The sequence below is a fragment of the Gobius niger genome (assembly GCF_951799975.1).
Source record: "Gobius niger genome assembly, chromosome: 4".
Lineage (NCBI taxonomy): Eukaryota > Metazoa > Chordata > Actinopteri > Gobiiformes > Gobiidae > Gobius > Gobius niger.
The window spans coordinates 42,632,920-42,650,920 of record NC_136855.1 but is presented as its reverse complement, the minus strand read 5'-3'; the positions used below and the strand labels follow the sequence as shown (position 1 = coordinate 42,650,920).

The 18,001-nt window shown below is 47.5% G+C and overlaps 1 protein-coding gene across 1 annotated transcript in view; it reads left to right on the top strand.

Annotated features, from left to right (window-relative positions):
* Nucleotides 1-4,165: 4,165 nt before the first annotated feature.
* itga11a (integrin, alpha 11a) overlaps nucleotides 4,166-18,001 on the top strand; it is a 163,710-nt gene continuing 149,874 nt past the window's right edge. Inside the window, exon 1 of the mRNA XM_079554675.1 lies at nucleotides 4,166-4,248. Coding sequence (XP_079410801.1) covers nucleotides 4,200-4,248 — 49 coding nt within the window. The 5' untranslated portion in view covers nucleotides 4,166-4,199. The remainder of the gene's footprint in view (nucleotides 4,249-18,001) is intronic.

Genomic DNA, 18,001 nt, shown 5'->3' with positions numbered 1-18,001 from the left:
GTCATGTGATCCTCACCTATGGTCATGTGATCCTCACCTATGGTCATGTGATCCTCACCTATGGTCATGTGATTTGGGTCATGACCGAAAGGACGAGATCGCGAATACAAGCGGCCGAAATGAGTTTCCTTCGCAGGGTGACTGGGGGTGAGGAGCTCAGTTGCCCGAGAGGAGCTCGGAGTAGAATCTGTTTCGGATACCTCCTGGTCGCCTCCCGCGGGAGGTGTTCCAGGCATGTCCTAGCGGGACAAGGCCTTGTGGAAGGCCCAGGACACGCTGGTGGGACTATATCTCCAAAGCTGGCCTGGTGTGGCCTCAGGTCCCCCCCAGAACATCTAGAGGAGGTGTGTGAGGATCGGGATGTTTGGGCCTCCGCGACCCGGCCCCGGATAAAGTGGAAGAAAATGGATGGATGGATTTTGTGCATAAAAATTGTCAAAATAGTCAATATTTTCAGCGACAAAATCTAACTAATGAGTTGACCCAGGTTTAAATTGTATTTTTTTTTTCAGATTTTGTATCTTGTTTAGTTTTTGAATCAGCAAATTAGAGAAACATAAGTGAAAAAATCTGTAAAAAAAATAAAATAAAATTTCTCCTTCAAAATCTTGTTAAGTCGAGACTGTAAAGTTTGGAGTCTGAGCGACTAAAGTGTCGATGTCGTTGCATGAGTGGAACAAAAACCTTATTTTGAGAAAAGCAGCCCTAAAGTTTTGTGACATGAAAACGTTTCTCTGCGGTGTTTCGTACGAGTGGCTCCTGGACCGGAAATGACTTCATCATGTTTGGATTATAGCGCCACCTTCAGGACACATGGATGTAAAACCTGTCAGTATGAATGAACGCGTGAGGGAAAAACGGCTTTGCTAAGTGATGTCGTTACTTCCGGGTCAGCAGCAAACCTGACCACGGCCTGAAGAATCACCTGTTTCCAAGTGTGGTCTCCCTTTTCCGCGCCTGTAAAGTTGTAGAATTCCACTCATGTCGCCGTCCAATGCCATAACCCGTTTATTAGCGTGAGCTCAGTGGTTTTGCCCGCTCACTTCTCGGGCCGCGCTCCAGGACACGTCACAACGAGGCCAAGTTCCACCGACGTTTCCAAGTTGGCGCCGCCGGCCGATAGTTAACCTTTGAAAAATGTAAATCCTCATAAATATGCAGGACTCCCTGACGGTCCATCAGGCAGGATCCGAGCCCGGAGGAAGTGAGGTCTAGTTTTCCAGTGTCAAAGCCGAGGCCGACGCTCACAGTCCAATCAGGACCGGCAATCAGCGAGGCTGCAGTTATTACTGTCTCTGCAGAGGGAACATCCTGAAGGAGTCGCCAGCCTTCTTTTACACTTACACTTTAATAAGGCTTCAGTGGAGTTCAGAGGAGCAACACAACTCAAGAAAATAACTATTAACTAAACTTAGAAATGTGGAACGCCTTAGTAGAACTACAGGGCCCTGCTCTTTAAAGTCTCATTATAATATGAAGAGTTCATTACAAAAACTGATAAGTGCCACTGAAAAAAACGTTTTCCCTCCTGGAGCCGCCACCTTCACGTGGTGGAGGGTTTGAGCCCGAATGATCCTGGAGCTCTGTTGTCGGGGGGTTCGTGCCCCTGTAGGGTCTCCCAGGGCAACCAGGTCCTCGGTGACGGGTCAGACAAAGAGCGGGTCAGAAGCTCCTTATGAGAGGTTTAATCGTGAGGCCGTCCTCCCGTGGACCCCCCACCTGCAGGAGGAGCCATAGGGGCTGGTGCCATGTGATTTGGGCAACAGCTCCAACATTAACGACCCGGCAACAGACAAGTGGAAGAAAATGGATGGATGGATGAAAAAAACATATTTCCCTTGACATAGCAGTCAAACCTAGCCTGGCCTCAGCCATCAGTAAACTCTGGTCAATGATCATTTCCCTACATGTTCGTCTGATCTCAGTGGCCGCGTTACATTGGTTGAATTTCCACCGACCGTTCAGCGAGTGGGGGAGGCGGGCGTGTCGGAATGATGGGGCGTAACCAGTTGCCTGACATTTCGAGAATCCTCCAATTCTCTTCTTTAAAGGGCCAAAGATGTAAAGTCCAGTCAGATGTTTGGGTGGTGACTCCAAGCACACAGGTGTAGTAGATCGCACAGTCACCAGGCAAAAGTGACCAAACTCTGATCAAATTCCAACAAACATTGACATCATCCAGGGATAAACAACATTTATACAACAGTTTCATTCATGTTCACAAGAGTCTCCTGTATGCAGACTCATCACCGTCCAAGATGAGCCCGATGAGGTCTGAGGATTAAACATCTGCAGCTTCAAAAAGTCACCACCTGTACGGCAACATGGCGGTAACAAACCTCCTTCTTGTCCACGCCAACTACTCTTCTGGAATTCAAGAAGAGGAAGGGAGAAGCGCTTCCTGGACATCCACAGAGTGTGATGAAAAACCACAGGTTCTTTGGAGCTGGGAAAGTAGTTCAAAAAACAGAAAAACAAGGCTCTCTCTGGTGAAAATGCCTTTATCTTTATGGCAGGTTTAAATGGACAAACAAAGCCCCAACACGTGTCAGCCCCAAAGGTCTTATTCACCTGTGACCTGTGCTTGCAGAACCTCAGAACTAACACCAGGTGGTAGTGAGAACACCCAGCCAGAGTACAACACAAATAACAACACTCTGTAGAAACTATTGTAGATAGATATACATCTGAAATCTTTAAAAACTCTACAATGACACAAATACAGTGTAATCAATGTCTTCATTAAGAGAGCAGAGTATAAATCCAATAGGTTTTATAGTGTCCGGTATATGATCTCTTCTATGTGCTTGAAGACTTGTTACTCTTCTGGAATTATTGGGCTTTTAAAGCAGCACTAAGTCACTTGTTTAGCTTAATAAATCCTCTCCGTCGTCCCTGTGGGGGTGATACAAGTGTTAAAGGGTCTTTCATCTCCCCCTGGTGTCTCTGGACAGAAAACCACAATTGCAGCCGACCCGGAGGCCCCAATACACACTAATAGAATCACGAAGAAGAAGCTAACAGGCTAACGGGCAAAGCTAACTGTGGGCTAGCACCATTTAAACAGTATTTACAGCCAAGTCTGAGTGAAAACAATGATCTCCATTGTGTAATTGGATGAACAATCTCCCTCTGTCCCTTTGTCTTTCCTGTCAGCGTAGGATTTACTCTCACGGACAATTAATGAGTAAAAAACACAACATGTACGACACCTGCAGTGCCGCTTACGGCCTCTAGGGGGAAGAGTTACTTAGTACTGCTTTAATGGGACAAAAATAAACTGCAATGCCATACTCTTTTGTTTAGAGTGTTTTTTCTTACTAGACAGAGGTGCAGATGTTAGAGCGGGACGTCTCATGATGGAAAAGTCTGTGGTTCGAGTCCCGCCTCCTGAAGGTGCACGCTGGTGTTGTGTCCTTGGGCAAGACACTTCACCCTCCTGGCCTCCAGTGTCTGTGTACACTGGTGTGTGAATGAGAGAGTGAATGGTTCCTTGGTGCTTTGAGTGCCTGATGTAGGTGGAAAAATGTGATATTAATCTTTCAAAAGTTGCAGAGTAAAAGTAGTAGCAGTAGCACTGCCTTTGATTCCTAAACCCTGGGCAGGAGCCAGCGAGGGTGAAGTGTGTGAGAGTTTTTCGGGGCCCTCCTCCTGCTCCCAGTCCCTCCTCCTGCGCTCACATAAGGCCATGCTTTCACTGCGCTCCGTCAGAGAGGGAACTTTAACTCTCCCTCCAGTGCCTGTCCCGTCAGAGAGAGGGAACTTTAACTCTGCCTGTCCCGTCAGAGAGGGAACTTTAACTCTCCTCTGTGCTCTGACTCCGGTGCCTGTCCCGTCAGAGAGGGAACTTTAACTCTCTGTCCCGTCAGAGAGGGAACTTTAACTCTCTGTCCCGTCTGAGAGAGGGAGCTTTAACTCTCTGTCCCGTCAGAGAGAGGGAACTTTAACTCTCTGTCCCGTCTGAGAGAGGGAGCTTTAAGTCTCTGCCCCGTCAGAGAGAGGGAGCTTCAACTCTCCTCTGCCTCCGGTGCCTGTCCCGTCAGAGAGAGGGAACTTTAACTCTCTGTCCCGTCAGAGAGAGGGAACTTTAACTCTCTGTCCCGTCAGAGAGAGGGAACTTTAACTCTCTGTCCCGTCAGAGAGAGGGAGCTTTACCTCTCTGTCCCGTCAGAGCTTTTGGACATACACACGGACGACACATGGAGTATCTGTACGTCTCGCTGCTGTGGATCTGCAGCCAGAGCCTCGGTGAGTCCAGGAACTTTCTTTATCACTTCTGGAACCTTTAAACCTCTGAGCACCATGACTTTGATGTAACCTGACTTTTCCATCGTATTGATTTATCCTCCATGGTAATGTGTAACTCTGCGTGGTCTGACATTAATATATGAACTTATCTAAGACATGCGCCTTTACAATAACATATATCACAATATGATGGATGACTGTGCGACTGCTCTTCCCGCCTCGGACGCCATCATCAGGATCCACTTATTGTTCCATAAATCACAGATAAATATCAGTGTAATTTAACACATTTTTCTAATGTAATACTTTATTTTTGTGATGTAAGATGGTGTTAGGGATAAGGTCTTCAAATACATTTATTGCAATATTTTCTTGGCTCAATATATCGAACTTCAAAGTCTGTAATCGGCTTATTCCCCCTGAACTGGAATTTTTACTTCACTCAACCTTTGACCTGTACTTTACTTTCACTTCTCTATATCTCTATATATCACAAAGATTTGAAAATGTTTGAAATGTTTGAAAAGATTTGTTATTATACAACAGCTACAGTGGAATTTATCCCCATCCTTTCGATGCTGCTGTGCCCGTCTCCAGATGTGGAGAGGCTGATGGTCAGAACACCTGGTGGATTCCGACCTTTTGTTGTCTCGTGACTGAGTCCTTCATTTCTGCACAAACAGCCAAAGTATTTAGAAAACTATCTATGAAGTCAGATTTATTATTATCTAGTTGTGTTAAAGAGACTAGATGAATGTTGGTCATGTTTATGTTCACTACTGCCACCTCAGGTCATACGTGTAACTGCAGCGTCTATATTCAGAGACTGACCAGGTCTGAACTTATTCTACACATTAGGACATTGTTGGAACATGTGGGGGATGAAAATACTTATTTTAACATGTTTAAACTCCGTATAGTCCCTTTAAAGATGAAGCATAAACACTGATATTGAAACCTTTCACTGTGAGTCAGTGCTTTATAGAGTTCAGCTGTTAGTCCTGAGCCGCATGTTGCCTCAGTCTCCTCTGAAACGGGGCAGCGCCTCCTGGGTTCGTCCCTGTTTCAGAGCGTGGTGTCCTGCACTGCCCTCAGTCTCCTCTGAAACGGGGCAGCGCCTCCTGGGTTCGTCCCTGTTTCAGAGCGTGGTGTCCTGCACTGCCCTCAGTCTCCTCTGAAACGGGGCAGCGCCTCCTGGGTTCGTCCCTGTTTCAGAGCGTGGTGTCCTGCACTGCCCTCAGTCTCCTCTGAAACGGAGCCTCCTGGGTTCGTCCCTGTTTCAGAGCGTGGTGTCCTGCACTGCCCTCAGTCTCCTCTGAAACGGGGCAGCGTCTCCTGGGTCTGTCCCTGTTTCAGAGCGTGGTGTCCTGCACTGCCTCAGTCTCCTCTGAAACGGCGCCTCCTGGGTTCGTCCTGTTTCAGAGCGTGGTGTCCTGCACTGCCCTCAGTCTCCTCTGAAACGGGGCAGCGCCTCCTGGGTTTGTCCCTGTTTCAGAGCGTGGTGTCCTGCACTGCCTCAGTCTCCTCTGAAACGGCGCCTCCTGGGTTCGTCCCTGTTTCAGAGCGTGGTGTCCTGCACTGCCCTCAGTCTCCTCTGAAACGGGGCAGCGTCTCCTGGGTCTGTCCCTGTTTCAGAGCGTGGTGTCCTGCACTGCCTCAGTCTCCTCTGAAACGGCGCCTCCTGGGTTCGTCCCTGTTTCAGAGCGTGGTGTCCTGCACTGCCTCAGTCTCCTCTGAAACGGGGCCTCCTGGGTTCGTCCCTGTTTCAGAGCGTGGTGTCCTGCACTGCCCTCAGTCTCCTCTGAAACGGCGCCTCCTGGGTTCGTCCCTGTTTCAGAGCGTGGTGTCCTGCACTGCCCTCAGTCTCCTCTGAAACGGCGCCTCCTGGGTTCGTCCCTGTTTCAGAGCGTGGTGTCCTGCACTGCCCTCAGTCTCCTCTGAAACGGAGCCTCCTGGGTTCGTCCCTGTTTCAGAGCGTGGTGTCCTGCACTGCCCTCAGTCTCCTCTGAAACGGAGCCTCCTGGGTTCGTCCTGTTTCAGAGCGTGGTGTCCTGCACTGCCCTCAGTCTCCTCTGAAACGGGGCAGCGTCTCCTGGGTTTGTCCCTGTGTCAGAGCGTGGTGTCCTGCACTGCCCTCAGTCTCCTCTGAAACGGCGCCTCCTGGGTTCGTCCCTGTTTCAGAGCGTGGTGTCCTGCACTGCCCTCAGTCTCCTCTGAAACGGAGCCTCCTGGGTTCGTCCCTGTTTCAGAGCGTGGTGTCCTGCACTGCCCTCAGTCTCCTCTGAAACGGAGCCTCCTGGGTTCGTCCTGTTTCAGAGCGTGGTGTCCTGCACTGCCCTCAGTCTCCTCTGAAACGGAGCCTCCTGGGTTTGTCCCTGTTTCAGAGCGTGGTGTCCTGCACTGCCTCAGTCTCCTCTGAAACGGGGCCTCCTGGGTTTGTCCCTGTTTCAGAGCGTGGTGTCCTGCACTGCCCTCAGTCTCCTCTGAAACGGGGCAGCGCCTCCTGGGTTTGTCCCTGTTTCAGAGCGTGGTGTCCTGCACTGCCCTCAGTCTCCTCTGAAACGGCGCCTCCTGGGTTCGTCCCTGTTTCAGAGCGTGGTGTCCTGCACTGCCTTCAGTCTCCTCTGAAACGGGGCCTCCTGGGTTTGTCCCTGTTTCAGAGCGTGGTGTCCTGCACTGATCAGCTCCACCTCCTTCGTCTTCCTCCTGCGCAGCTCCCTCCGCTCCACAACAGTTTCCACCATGTTCTGAAGAGCTCAGCAGTTCATCTGTTTGATTCTCCAGTAAACGGACATTAGTCAGAACACTATTGAATGAAGGCTTGTGTGGCTTAGCTGTGAGTCTTGCCCGAATACCTCCTCGTTTGTCCCTTCCTTGTTTCCTGTAGCTCCTCTTGTGACGCCTCCTGTGTCCTGCAGGGGAGGCTCTTGGTGCCTCTTCAGTGTCTCAGAAGAAGAAATGTCTTTAGCTCATAGACACAGACGCATCTCGTCATAGAAGGGGGCGTGGCCTCGCAGAGGGGGAACAGAATCTTTCACTTTTTAACCATTTTCTGGCAAAATCTAAACTTATTTATCACAAACAAATAAAGTCAAGTCAAAATCGGGCTCATATATATATTTTCTCACAGCAGATTGTTCTGTAGAAGCGAAAAAACAGCAGTCGTAGCTAGTGCTAGCTAGCAGTTAGCACTAGCACGATGCTAACTTGAAGCAACATGTTAGCATTCTTCATTATTTATGCAATTATGGGCTGTTGAACCACTTTGCTCCTCCCCACGTCTTTCTGTCTTTCTTTAGTAGAAACTTTATTCATAATTCAGCGTTTGTTAAAGTAGTTTTTCAATAATTAGAGAAAATTTAGATTTTTTCAAAATTGTTTTCCCCCTTAACTGTTTTCAAAAATGACCATATATGGGCGAGTCCAGAGATAGATACAGACGGCATCTCTGGAATCGCCCATATATGGTCATTTTTGAAAGACATGGGGAGGAGCAAAGTGGTTCAACAGCCCATAAATACATCAAAAAAAATGGAGAATGCTAACAGAACGCTTCATGTTAGCATCGGGCTAATGCTAAAGGTTAGCTAGCGCTAGCTAAAACTGCCGTTTTTTCACTTTTACTGAACAATCTGCTGTGAGAAAATATCCATATGGGCCCGATTTACACCTGACTTTATTTACATGTGATAAATAAGTTTATTTTCCACCAGAAAATGGCTAAAAAGAGGGAACAATTGTGTTTCCCAAAAGATTATATTTTCCCCCTCGGCGAAGCCACGCCCCCTTCTATGACGAGATGCGTCTGTATCTATATTCATATTTCAGCGTTTGTTAAAGTAGTTTTTGAATAACTAGACTTGTTTTCCCCCTTAACTGTTTTCAAACATGACCATATATGGGCGAGTCCAGAGGTGCCGTCTGTTTCTAAGAGCTGCTGTTTGTTTACTTTTAAAAAGCTGCTTCTTCAGAAGCATTATGGACTCTCTGCATTAAAAAATTGTGGAGCAGAAACAGAAATGCAGCTCACAGAAAAAGGAAAACACAGCTGTACCAAGAGAGGGGGGGGTTGCTGCTTGTTTACTTGTCACCATAAAGTGAATTATAATCAAAAACAGGTTATTTTTTTTTTTTACGATAATACTGAAATACTGTTGAGTTTCTTTTCGCTGGATGGACCTATTGTGCATGTTTTTGCTTGATGGGGGAGCCCGAAGCTTTCGGAGGAAACCCATCCAGACACGGGGAGGGAAACTCTGGCACAGGAATCGAACCCGGGACCTTTAACATATGGTTTACAGTTTCAGATATCGAGTTTTCTTTGGAAATGACAGATTTTGCCCATTTTTGTCTTAGTTTCGCTGATGAATTTGCTCGAAGCCAAAGCTTAAATCAGTTTTCACTCCGTGCAGCCGCTGCAGTCGTATTTCCTTCAGATATTTGCTCATTTGTCTGGAGTTTTGGAGTAAAGTGCAGTTTCTCGGGTTGTATTTTGCGAGCCCAGTCTGTGCGCGGTGTAAAGTTTCTGCTCCATCTTATTGCATACTCTGTAGTTAATAATAGCATTTTAATAGGTACTTTTAACTGGAAACTTCTTGTAAGGCTGCTGCAGTTAAAACGGCCGAGTCTGGAGATTTCATTACGGGATTCCAACTGAATATTGTGTCGTCTAATGGTCCGGAGACGGATTATTCTCAGCGTCTCCGTGAGGACATTTGTTTTCTGCATTTGACCCGGACTTCACAAAGAGGCGGAGGGTCAGACCAGTGTACATGTTTTAGGCACAGGGAGAACATGTAAAGAAAGCCCTGTGTGTGCTGGGATCTGAACCTGGGACCGTCCTGCTGCCGCTCTGCCACTGTCAGGAAACAGTTCATTTACTCAAGTGTGTTTTAGGATTTAGATGGCGGCTCAGTGGTTCGAATATTTCATCAAGCTTTTAGTCAATGTGTTGTTGTTTTTCTACCTAAAACTGGACTAAAACTGAAGTAAAAGTTGTTTATGAGACTAAAATGTCCAGATATTGCCGTCGACTAAAATATGACAAAATAAAAAGGAAAAAAAGAGAATAAAATCATCCAAAACTTCCACTGACGGTTAGAAAGAGCCTCAGATCATTTAAAGGATCTGTATCTGCTATTTTAGCCATTCCAAAGTAAAGTATAGGCATTTTTATGATATATAGTTCCTCTACCACTATGGAGCACTCATTTTTGTGATAAATATAAGTATTTTTTTATTTTATTTTATTTTAGAGGCAGTTGTGGCGAACTGGAGCGTGTAGGGGGAGGAAAATACATGATTTTAACATTTTTAAACCCTGTATAGTGCCATTAAAGCTCAGTGGCTGACCTCTGTAGGTTTTTTCAAACGAGGAATGGCCTGTTCACACAAACTTGTGCTTGTGTTCGTGTGCAGCTTTGAGGAGAACAAGTAGTGTTGTTTTAAAACATGAAGTGCCTCCTACTGACTGTTACTTAAAGTTTACTCCCTTATAATACTCAGCGTTTCATCGTAAAAATCTGCAGATGAATCCGTTACCAAAGTAACTGCTAGTGGCAGCCCTGTAAATGAATGATTGCTTTATGCAACATAAACGTAAACCATTTTAATAGACATTCTTTTTCATTCACGTTTGTGACCAGCTTTATTGAATCTTCTTTTATCTTGTTGAGCTAAAAGTAATAACCGTATCATGTATGAGAAGAGCTCTGGAAAAATGGAAAGACTAAACCAACAGTAACCAGGACGACACCAGAACTAAAGGAGGTCAAAACTAAACCGAGGCGGCTCCTGTCTCTCATGAATGAGCTTCTGACCCGGTGACATCATCCCCTCGACCTTCTGACCCGGTGACATCATCCCCTCGACCTTCTGACCCGGTGACATCATCCCCTGGACCTTCTGACCCGGTGACATCATCCCCTGGACCTTCTGACCCGGTGACATCATCCCCTCGACCTTCTGACCTGGTGACATCATCCCCTCGACCTTCTGACCCGGTGACATCATCCCCTCGACCTTCTGACCCGGTGACATCATCCCCTCGACCTTCTGACCCGGTGACATCATCCCCTCGACCTTCTGACCCGGTGACATCATCCCCTCGACCTTCTGACCCGGTGACATCATCCCCTGGACCTTCTGACCCGGTGACATCATCCCCTGGACCTTCTGACCTGGTGACATCATCCCCTCGACCTTCTGACCCGGTGACATCATCCCCTCGACCTTCTGACCTGGTGACATCATCCCCTCGACCTTCTGACCTGGTGACATCATCCCCTCGACCTTCTGACCCGGTGACATCATCCCCTCGACCTTCTTTCCCGGTGACATCATCCCCTCGACCTTCTGACCCGGTGACATCATCCCCTCGACCTTCTGACCCGGTGACATCATCCCCTCGACCTTCTGACCCGGTGACATCATCCCCTCGACCTTCTGACCCGGTGACATCATCCCCTCGACCTTCTGACCTGGTGACATCATCCCCTCGACCTTCTGACCCGGTGACATCATCCCCTCGACCTTCTGACCCGGGACTCGGTCGGCGACGGTGAAAACCCTGATTTCAGTGGCTCTGTTGAGAGACGCGTCGTCCCTGCGCTCTCATTGGTCCCCGGCTCTCGCTCTGTGAAACGAAAGCCGATCCGATCTGTTCCTACTGAAGCTCAGAAGTGCTGGAGCCGGTCCAAGCCTGCGGTCGGCGCCGGTGAGATGGTTTTAGCAGCTCCTCACACGGACGCGATGAGGGACAGAGCGAGAGAGCGAACGATACAAACCCAGAGAGGAGCATAAAGCCCGGAGAGAATACGGATCCAAACCCAGAGAGGAGCATAAAGCCCGGAGAGTGTATGATACAAACCCAGAGAGGACCGTAAAGCCCGGAGAGCGTACGATACAAACCCGGAGAGGAGCATAAAGCCCGGAGAGCGTACGATACAAACCCGGAGAGGACCATACAGCCCGGAGAGTGTACGATACAAACCCGGAGAGGACCGTAAAGCCCGGAGAGCGTACGATACAAACCCGGAGAGGACAGTAAAGCCCGGAGAGCGTACGATACAAACCTGGAGAGGACCGTAAAGCCCGGAGAGCGTACGATACAAACCTGGAGAGGACCGTAAAGCCCGGAGAGCGTACGATACAAACCTGGAGAGGACCGTAAAGCCCGGAGAGCGTACGATACAAACCCGGAGAGGACAGTAAAGCCCGGAGAGTGTACGATACAAACCCGGAGAGGACAGTAAAGCCCGGAGAGAGTACGATACAAACCCGGAGAGGACCGTAAAGCCCAGAGAGCGTACATATACAAACCTGGAGAGGAGCGTAAAGCCCGGAGAGCGTACGATACAAACCCAGAGAGGACCATAAAGCCCGGAGAGTGCACGATACAAACCCGGAGAGGAGAGTAAAGCCCGGAGAGCGTACGATCCAAACCCGGAGAGGACTGTAAAGCCCGGAGAGCGTACGATACAAACCCGGAGAGGAGCGTAAAGCCCGGAGAGCGTACGATACAAACCCGGAGAGGACAGTAAAGCCCGGAGAGTGTACGATACAAACCCGGAGAGGACCGTAAAGCCCGGAGAGCGTACGATACAAACCCGGAGAGGACAGTAAAGCCCGGAGAGCGTACGATACAAACCCGGAGAGGAGCGTAAAGCCCGGAGAGTGTACGATACAAACCCGGAGAGGACAGTAAAGCCCGGAGAGTGTACGATACAAACCCGGAGAGGACCGTACGATCCACACCCGGAGAGGACCGTAAAGCCCGGAGAGCGTATGATTCAAACCCGGAGAGGACCGTAAAGCCCGGAGAGTGTACGATACAAACCCGGAGAGGAGCGTAAAGCCCGGAGAGTGTACGATACAAACCCGGAGAGGACAGTAAAGCCCGGAGAGTGTACGATACAAACCCGGAGAGGACCGTACGATCCACACCCGGAGAGGACCGTAAAGCCCGGAGAGCGTACGATACAAACCCGGAGAGGAGCGTAAAGCCCGGAGAGCGTACGATACAAACCCGGAGAGGACAGTAAAGCCCGGAGAGCGTACGATACAAACCCGGAGAGGACCGTAAAGCCCGGAGAGCGTACGATACAAACCCAGAGAGGAGAGTAAAGCCCGGAGAGCGTATGATACAAACCCGGAGAGGACAGTAAAGCCCGGAGAGCGTACGATAAAAACCCGGAGAGGACAGTAAAGCGCGGAGAGGAGCGTAAAGCCCGGAGTAACGAGAGAAGCATTTGTTTTTCTTTTTTGTTTCTGGCTTCGGCCGCGTGGAGGAAGTTTGCACGAGTGAATCCGTCTTCGGTTTGTTCGTCGGTCGGCCTCGCATTCTGGAGAAGGGAGGAGAGGACGTGTCTTCTGTAAATATTTGGGCAGACTGTGGAATCTGAGTGAGCCGCGGCGATGATGCACACGTCGGCCTTGTCGATGCAAATGGAAGCAGATCCGAGAAAGCAGCTGGAAGAATGTGATTGGGATGTGAGTTTTGTAACGCCTCGGGTCAGAGGTCGTCTGCATGAGAGGAAGACTGAAACACGATTCTTCTTGCTTTACGTGTTATTTCCTTGTTTGTGTCCCAGGGAACGTGTGCGTTGTTGTCACGAAAATTTCAAACCCTCAACACTCAATACCAATTTCGATAGCACTGTGAAACAATACTATATTTGTTGTCTGCAATATTCAGAGCCAAATGCCTGGACTGTATGAGGCTCTAACCTACAATATAAACTACTCAAGGATTAGAAATGGACCATGATAAACACTGTCTGTGTCGCCTTCATGAACAAAGTGCCGGCAGAATTCAAAGCATCAATGTTTAAAATGCCTCCAAGTATATTCATGTGTCCAGTACAAACAGTAAACATCTAACTATTCATTTGGCTTTGATGGTAGAGCAGGTCGTCTCGTGATCGGAAGGTCGGGGTTCAAATCCCACCTCCTGAAAGTGCACACTGTCGTTGTGTCCTTGGGCAAGACACTTCACCCACATTGCCCCCAGTGTCTGCGTACACTGGTGTATGAATGAGAGCATGAATGGGTGAGTGGATCCTTGCTGTAAAGCGCTTTGAGTGACTAATGTAGGTGGAAAAGTGCTTAATAAGTTTAGACCATTTACCATCATTTCATTTTGTTGAGAATTTTAAGTGACAAACGTCTTAATACCCAATGCTAACTGATACATGTAAACAAATGGCAGCGACGAGGCTAGGAATGAAAACTAAACTAACAATAGCGACGCTCACCAGTTCTACAGTTTCTATCAAAACATCTGCTTCTTTCAACACGGTCCAGCAGCAGCAGCTGGATTCTACATGTCGGCCATGGATGGATTCAGCTTGAGAATTTTACCCAGAGTTTTAGCATCACTTGGCTCCTGCCAAACTCAAACGAAAATCTGTGCAATCACATTTTATTTGCGGTCATGTGTTGTTCGTGAGCAGCATGACTCGGATGGCGCACAGTCGAGCAAGAGCTTTTTCTAAAAACATCGACAGTGATTCATAAATGTAGAAAATAACAATGCGACAATAACACACACCCGACCTTCGCTGATTGGTTCACTCCACTTCCTGTTTACGTATGTTTGTTCTGCTCTGGAAATGTAACTGACAGGGCTGGGACAAAATATCGGATCGGACTTGGATCGCAATACTTTGTGCTGCAATACCAAGTATTGATACTTTATCAAGTATCGCAATACTTTCAATACTTGTGTTTGGAGGCATTTTTTTCACACACAGTTTTGTTTTCCAGTAACGGTGACACTGCATTGGATACTTTTGTGTTACTGCACTTTTCAATCTTAACACTTCAGTAAATGTCAAATGGCTTTTGGTTTATAACTTTAGACACATGACTTTTTACACAATTTACGGTAAACAGATCACTTTTAGCACTTTCTTATTTTGCGATATGTATCAGATCGGCCCCTGAGTATCGGGATCGTGGATCGTTCCAGCCCCAGTAACTGATGCCGACTCTGACTCTGACTCTGAGTCTGGATTATTCCAGGTCAGACCTCCCTGGAGTCGTCCTCTGCTAATCCATGTGTTTGTAGGTATGTGGTCGTCCACACTGACAAACCACAAGAGAACAGAGCAAACAGGTTATTATGTTCATGACTCTGATAAAGAGTTGTCTTGTTATTGTTCTTCAGTCTGATGGCAGAGGAATGGGTCTGTATGGACCGTAGCCTCCTGCCTGAGGGGAGAGGGGTGAACAGTCCGTGTCCAGGGTGAGAAGGGTCAGCAGTGATCCGACCCACACGCCCCGTGTCCTGGAGGTGAACAGGTCCTGGAGAGATAGAGCTCAGAGCCAATCAGCTTCTCAGCAGCTCAATGCGGAACCGCACGGTGACGGAGGAGGAGAGGATGGACCACACAGGGATGGAGGAGGAGAGGATGAACCACACGGGGATGGAGGAGGAGAGGATGGACCACACAGTGATGGAGGAGGAGAGGATGGAGGAGGAGAGGATGAACCACACGGTGATGGAGGAGAGGATGGACCACATGGGGATGGAGGAAGTGAGGATGGACTCGATGATGGCCGTGTAGAACTGCACCAGCATCTTCGTAGGCAGCTTAAGTTTCCTCAGCTGCCGCAGGAAGAACATCCTCTGCTGGGCCTTCTTGATGAGGGAGCTGATGGTCGGCTCCCATTTGAGCTTGTCCTGGGTGATGGTGAAGTCCACGATGGAGATGGGCATCGCCGTCCGAGATGAGCCCGATGTGGGTGATCATGGTGACTGGAGGCGCAGCAGTTTGTGCACAGACAGAAGACCCAGGGGGAAAGATCACTGTCAGATGTGTTGGTTCTCAGGACTAACTATCACTCGCCTCTTTTTCTTTTCCAAATGAAGTCCCGACTGTATGAGAAAACTGAAATCATAATTACACATTATTCAAAATCCCTCAGCCCTGACTCCGGGTTTGTTTTTGATGTGGAAACGGCGGATTCAGCTAAAAGAGTCCAAAAGTGCCTGAAGAGTCCACTGATCCTGTGCGTTTCCATGACTGTTGTGTTCTCTGGACGCCGCTCCACACTGGACGATACAGTTTGAGACATTCTGGCGTTTTGGCTCGGCCTCTCCAACGGCCAGCGTAAATACACGGCGAGGCTGAAACCACATGTTCCCAGGCGCAGGAGCCAGAAAGACTTTAACCTCCTGGAGGAAGAAAATATCCTACACTTCAGCGCGCCTGGCCGTTAATCTCTACGACACGGCTGCAGGAACTCCAGAGGTGACTCTCGCAGACGGGTTTATAGGCCGCGCTTTTACTGCGATCAGTGGGAGAGCGATGGGAGCGGAGCTTTACAGGCTCCTGAGAGCTGTGGACTGTTGACAGAGGCCGCTGTAAAGACCTGCACCCCATTTTCCCCTTTTCAAATACAGAGCAGGAGCTGGGATGGGCTCCAGAATCTAACGCTGACTTTCTTAACACGTTCCTCACATTTCTGGGAGTCTTCATTTCTGGGAGCCGTTCAAAAGACTGGCTCTTTTTAATATAACATTTTAATAAGATGACAAACGATATTTAACCTCTTAAAGGGATATTTCAGGATTTTTGACATTTCCTCGTTATCCAGAGTGTTGCTGATTTCTGGAGATATTTTTTTTGTAATTCACAATTCCACACCTGAGGCAAATCACTTATAACACCAGACTAACCATATACATGTGTGTGTCCATAGAGTCATTTTAACCATTTTACATTTAAAAGACTTTATATTTGAGCAGCAGCAGCTTCACATTCCTCAAAATGCGATCATTCACGTGATGCAGGTCAGTTATATTCCAAACATGATTCTATGGACACAGACATGTATATGGTTAGTCTGGGTCACACTGTTTTTAATGCAGGCTAGCTGATACCATAGAAATGCACTAGCCTTGCATTAGCCTAGCGCCACGAAACTCTTCAAATATAAGAACTACGTGAATTACAAAAAATATATTTCTCCAGAAATCAGCAACACTCTGGATAACGAGGAAATGAGGCCCTATGTCAAACATCCTGAAACATCCCTTTAAGTCACAACCTGAGCTGAGCACATTTTCTCCAGTTCCGCTTTAATCAAATCTAAAAGCTTCTTGACAAAAGGGTGAAGATATCGACAACAACGAGGGCGTCCACCCCTTGTTCCCACAACCGTCCACTGTGACGACACCTTTGGTAGGGTAGCTCCAGCTTTGGCCGAGTGAAATTTAAAGGTACTATATCGGGGGTAGGCAACATCAGGCCCGCGGGCCAAATCCGGCCCTCCAGCACAGAACCTCTGGCCCTCAAGATGATTTTGAGAAACATTATTAAGCAAATAAGAGCTCAAATTCCTTTTACAGTACTCTAAAAATGCAAGAAATAGTTCACCCCTCCTTTCACTGTATGTGGGAGTGGTCAATTATTTTGCTTTTTGTATTGTTTGGTCATATGGTCTAGTTTAGTTGATTGTTCTGATTGGTTTAGTGCTGTCAGCTCAGCGGGGGATCAGTGGTGACACCTGGGGGAGTTGGGCTGCAGCACTGGGATTGATTTAAAGGGGGGATCTTATGTTTCATTTGTTGTGTATTGTTTTTTAGGTTCCAGTAATCAAGTATATTGCTTTAATATGATTTGATTATTGTTTGTATAGTTTGTGATTGTTTATTGCTTATCTTTGTTTTGTTTTGGTTATGTTAAAGACCACTTGGCCCACCTCCCTTCCCTGTGAAGTGGTTGCTTCCAGGTGGGTGAGGTGGGGCACTCCTACTAATCCTGGAGGGGTAGATGGTCTGAGAGAGCAGTTTGCAGTGAGGCTGCACCAGGTTTTTTTTTTGTTCGTCTCCTTTGTTTCCTTTAGGTTAAGTCCTAGGCTTTTTGTTTTGCTTTATCGTTCATGTTTTTTTTGTAAATAAATCACTTTTTTGAGCACTATTTTGATGCCTCCTGGCCTGCCTTCACGGGACATCCGGTTACATCATTACAGTCCTACAGTATAACAGTGAATCTCAGCTGGTGGGTCAGAACCTAAAAATTGGGTCAGTGGGTCGCGAGTCTATGGGAAACTTTTTTTCAATATGTTCCATCTGAAACTGTATGGAATTTCAGATTTAAAGGCAAATCTACTGCTTGTTTAATTGTGGGAAAACACAATACTTTGTACGAGATATGACAATTTAAGGTTTTATTTGGGTCATTTGGGCCTGTCATCCGAGGGTAAGGTTGGGGCCCGACTTGGGAACCGCTGATGAAAAAAGTTCTTTACTTTAGGCCACAATGTTGAGGTTCGGCCCTTGGTGTTTTGGCGATGAAGAAAATCGACCTCCTCAATGCAAACTTGCCCTGTCCTATATCAGACAAAATCGACTTATTGGAGCTTTTAACCATGTTGTTTTGCTATTTCCTTATTAAAACACCCCCCCAGAGTGGTTTGTGTTCTCAGTAAACCTCCTGAAACGTCTGAAGAATAAACTCTCCTCCTCGTCTCTTCTGTAGATCCTAAATCCTTGAATCAGTTTCATTTTCACTCTTTACATTCCACTAAAGTTTACTGCACATGCGCCTCTACATCTTGTTCTATCGTCTGTGTTTCCGATGTGCCGATCGTGTCGAGGCTTCGAAGCGTGTGCTGAGTTCATCTAGAAGCACTTTTGTCCTAAAGTGCTATATAAATAAACTTTTATCGATTTGATTGATACATTTCTTGTCGACACGATGGCGTAGTGGAGCAAATAAAGCACCTCGATGCTTCGAACCATGTG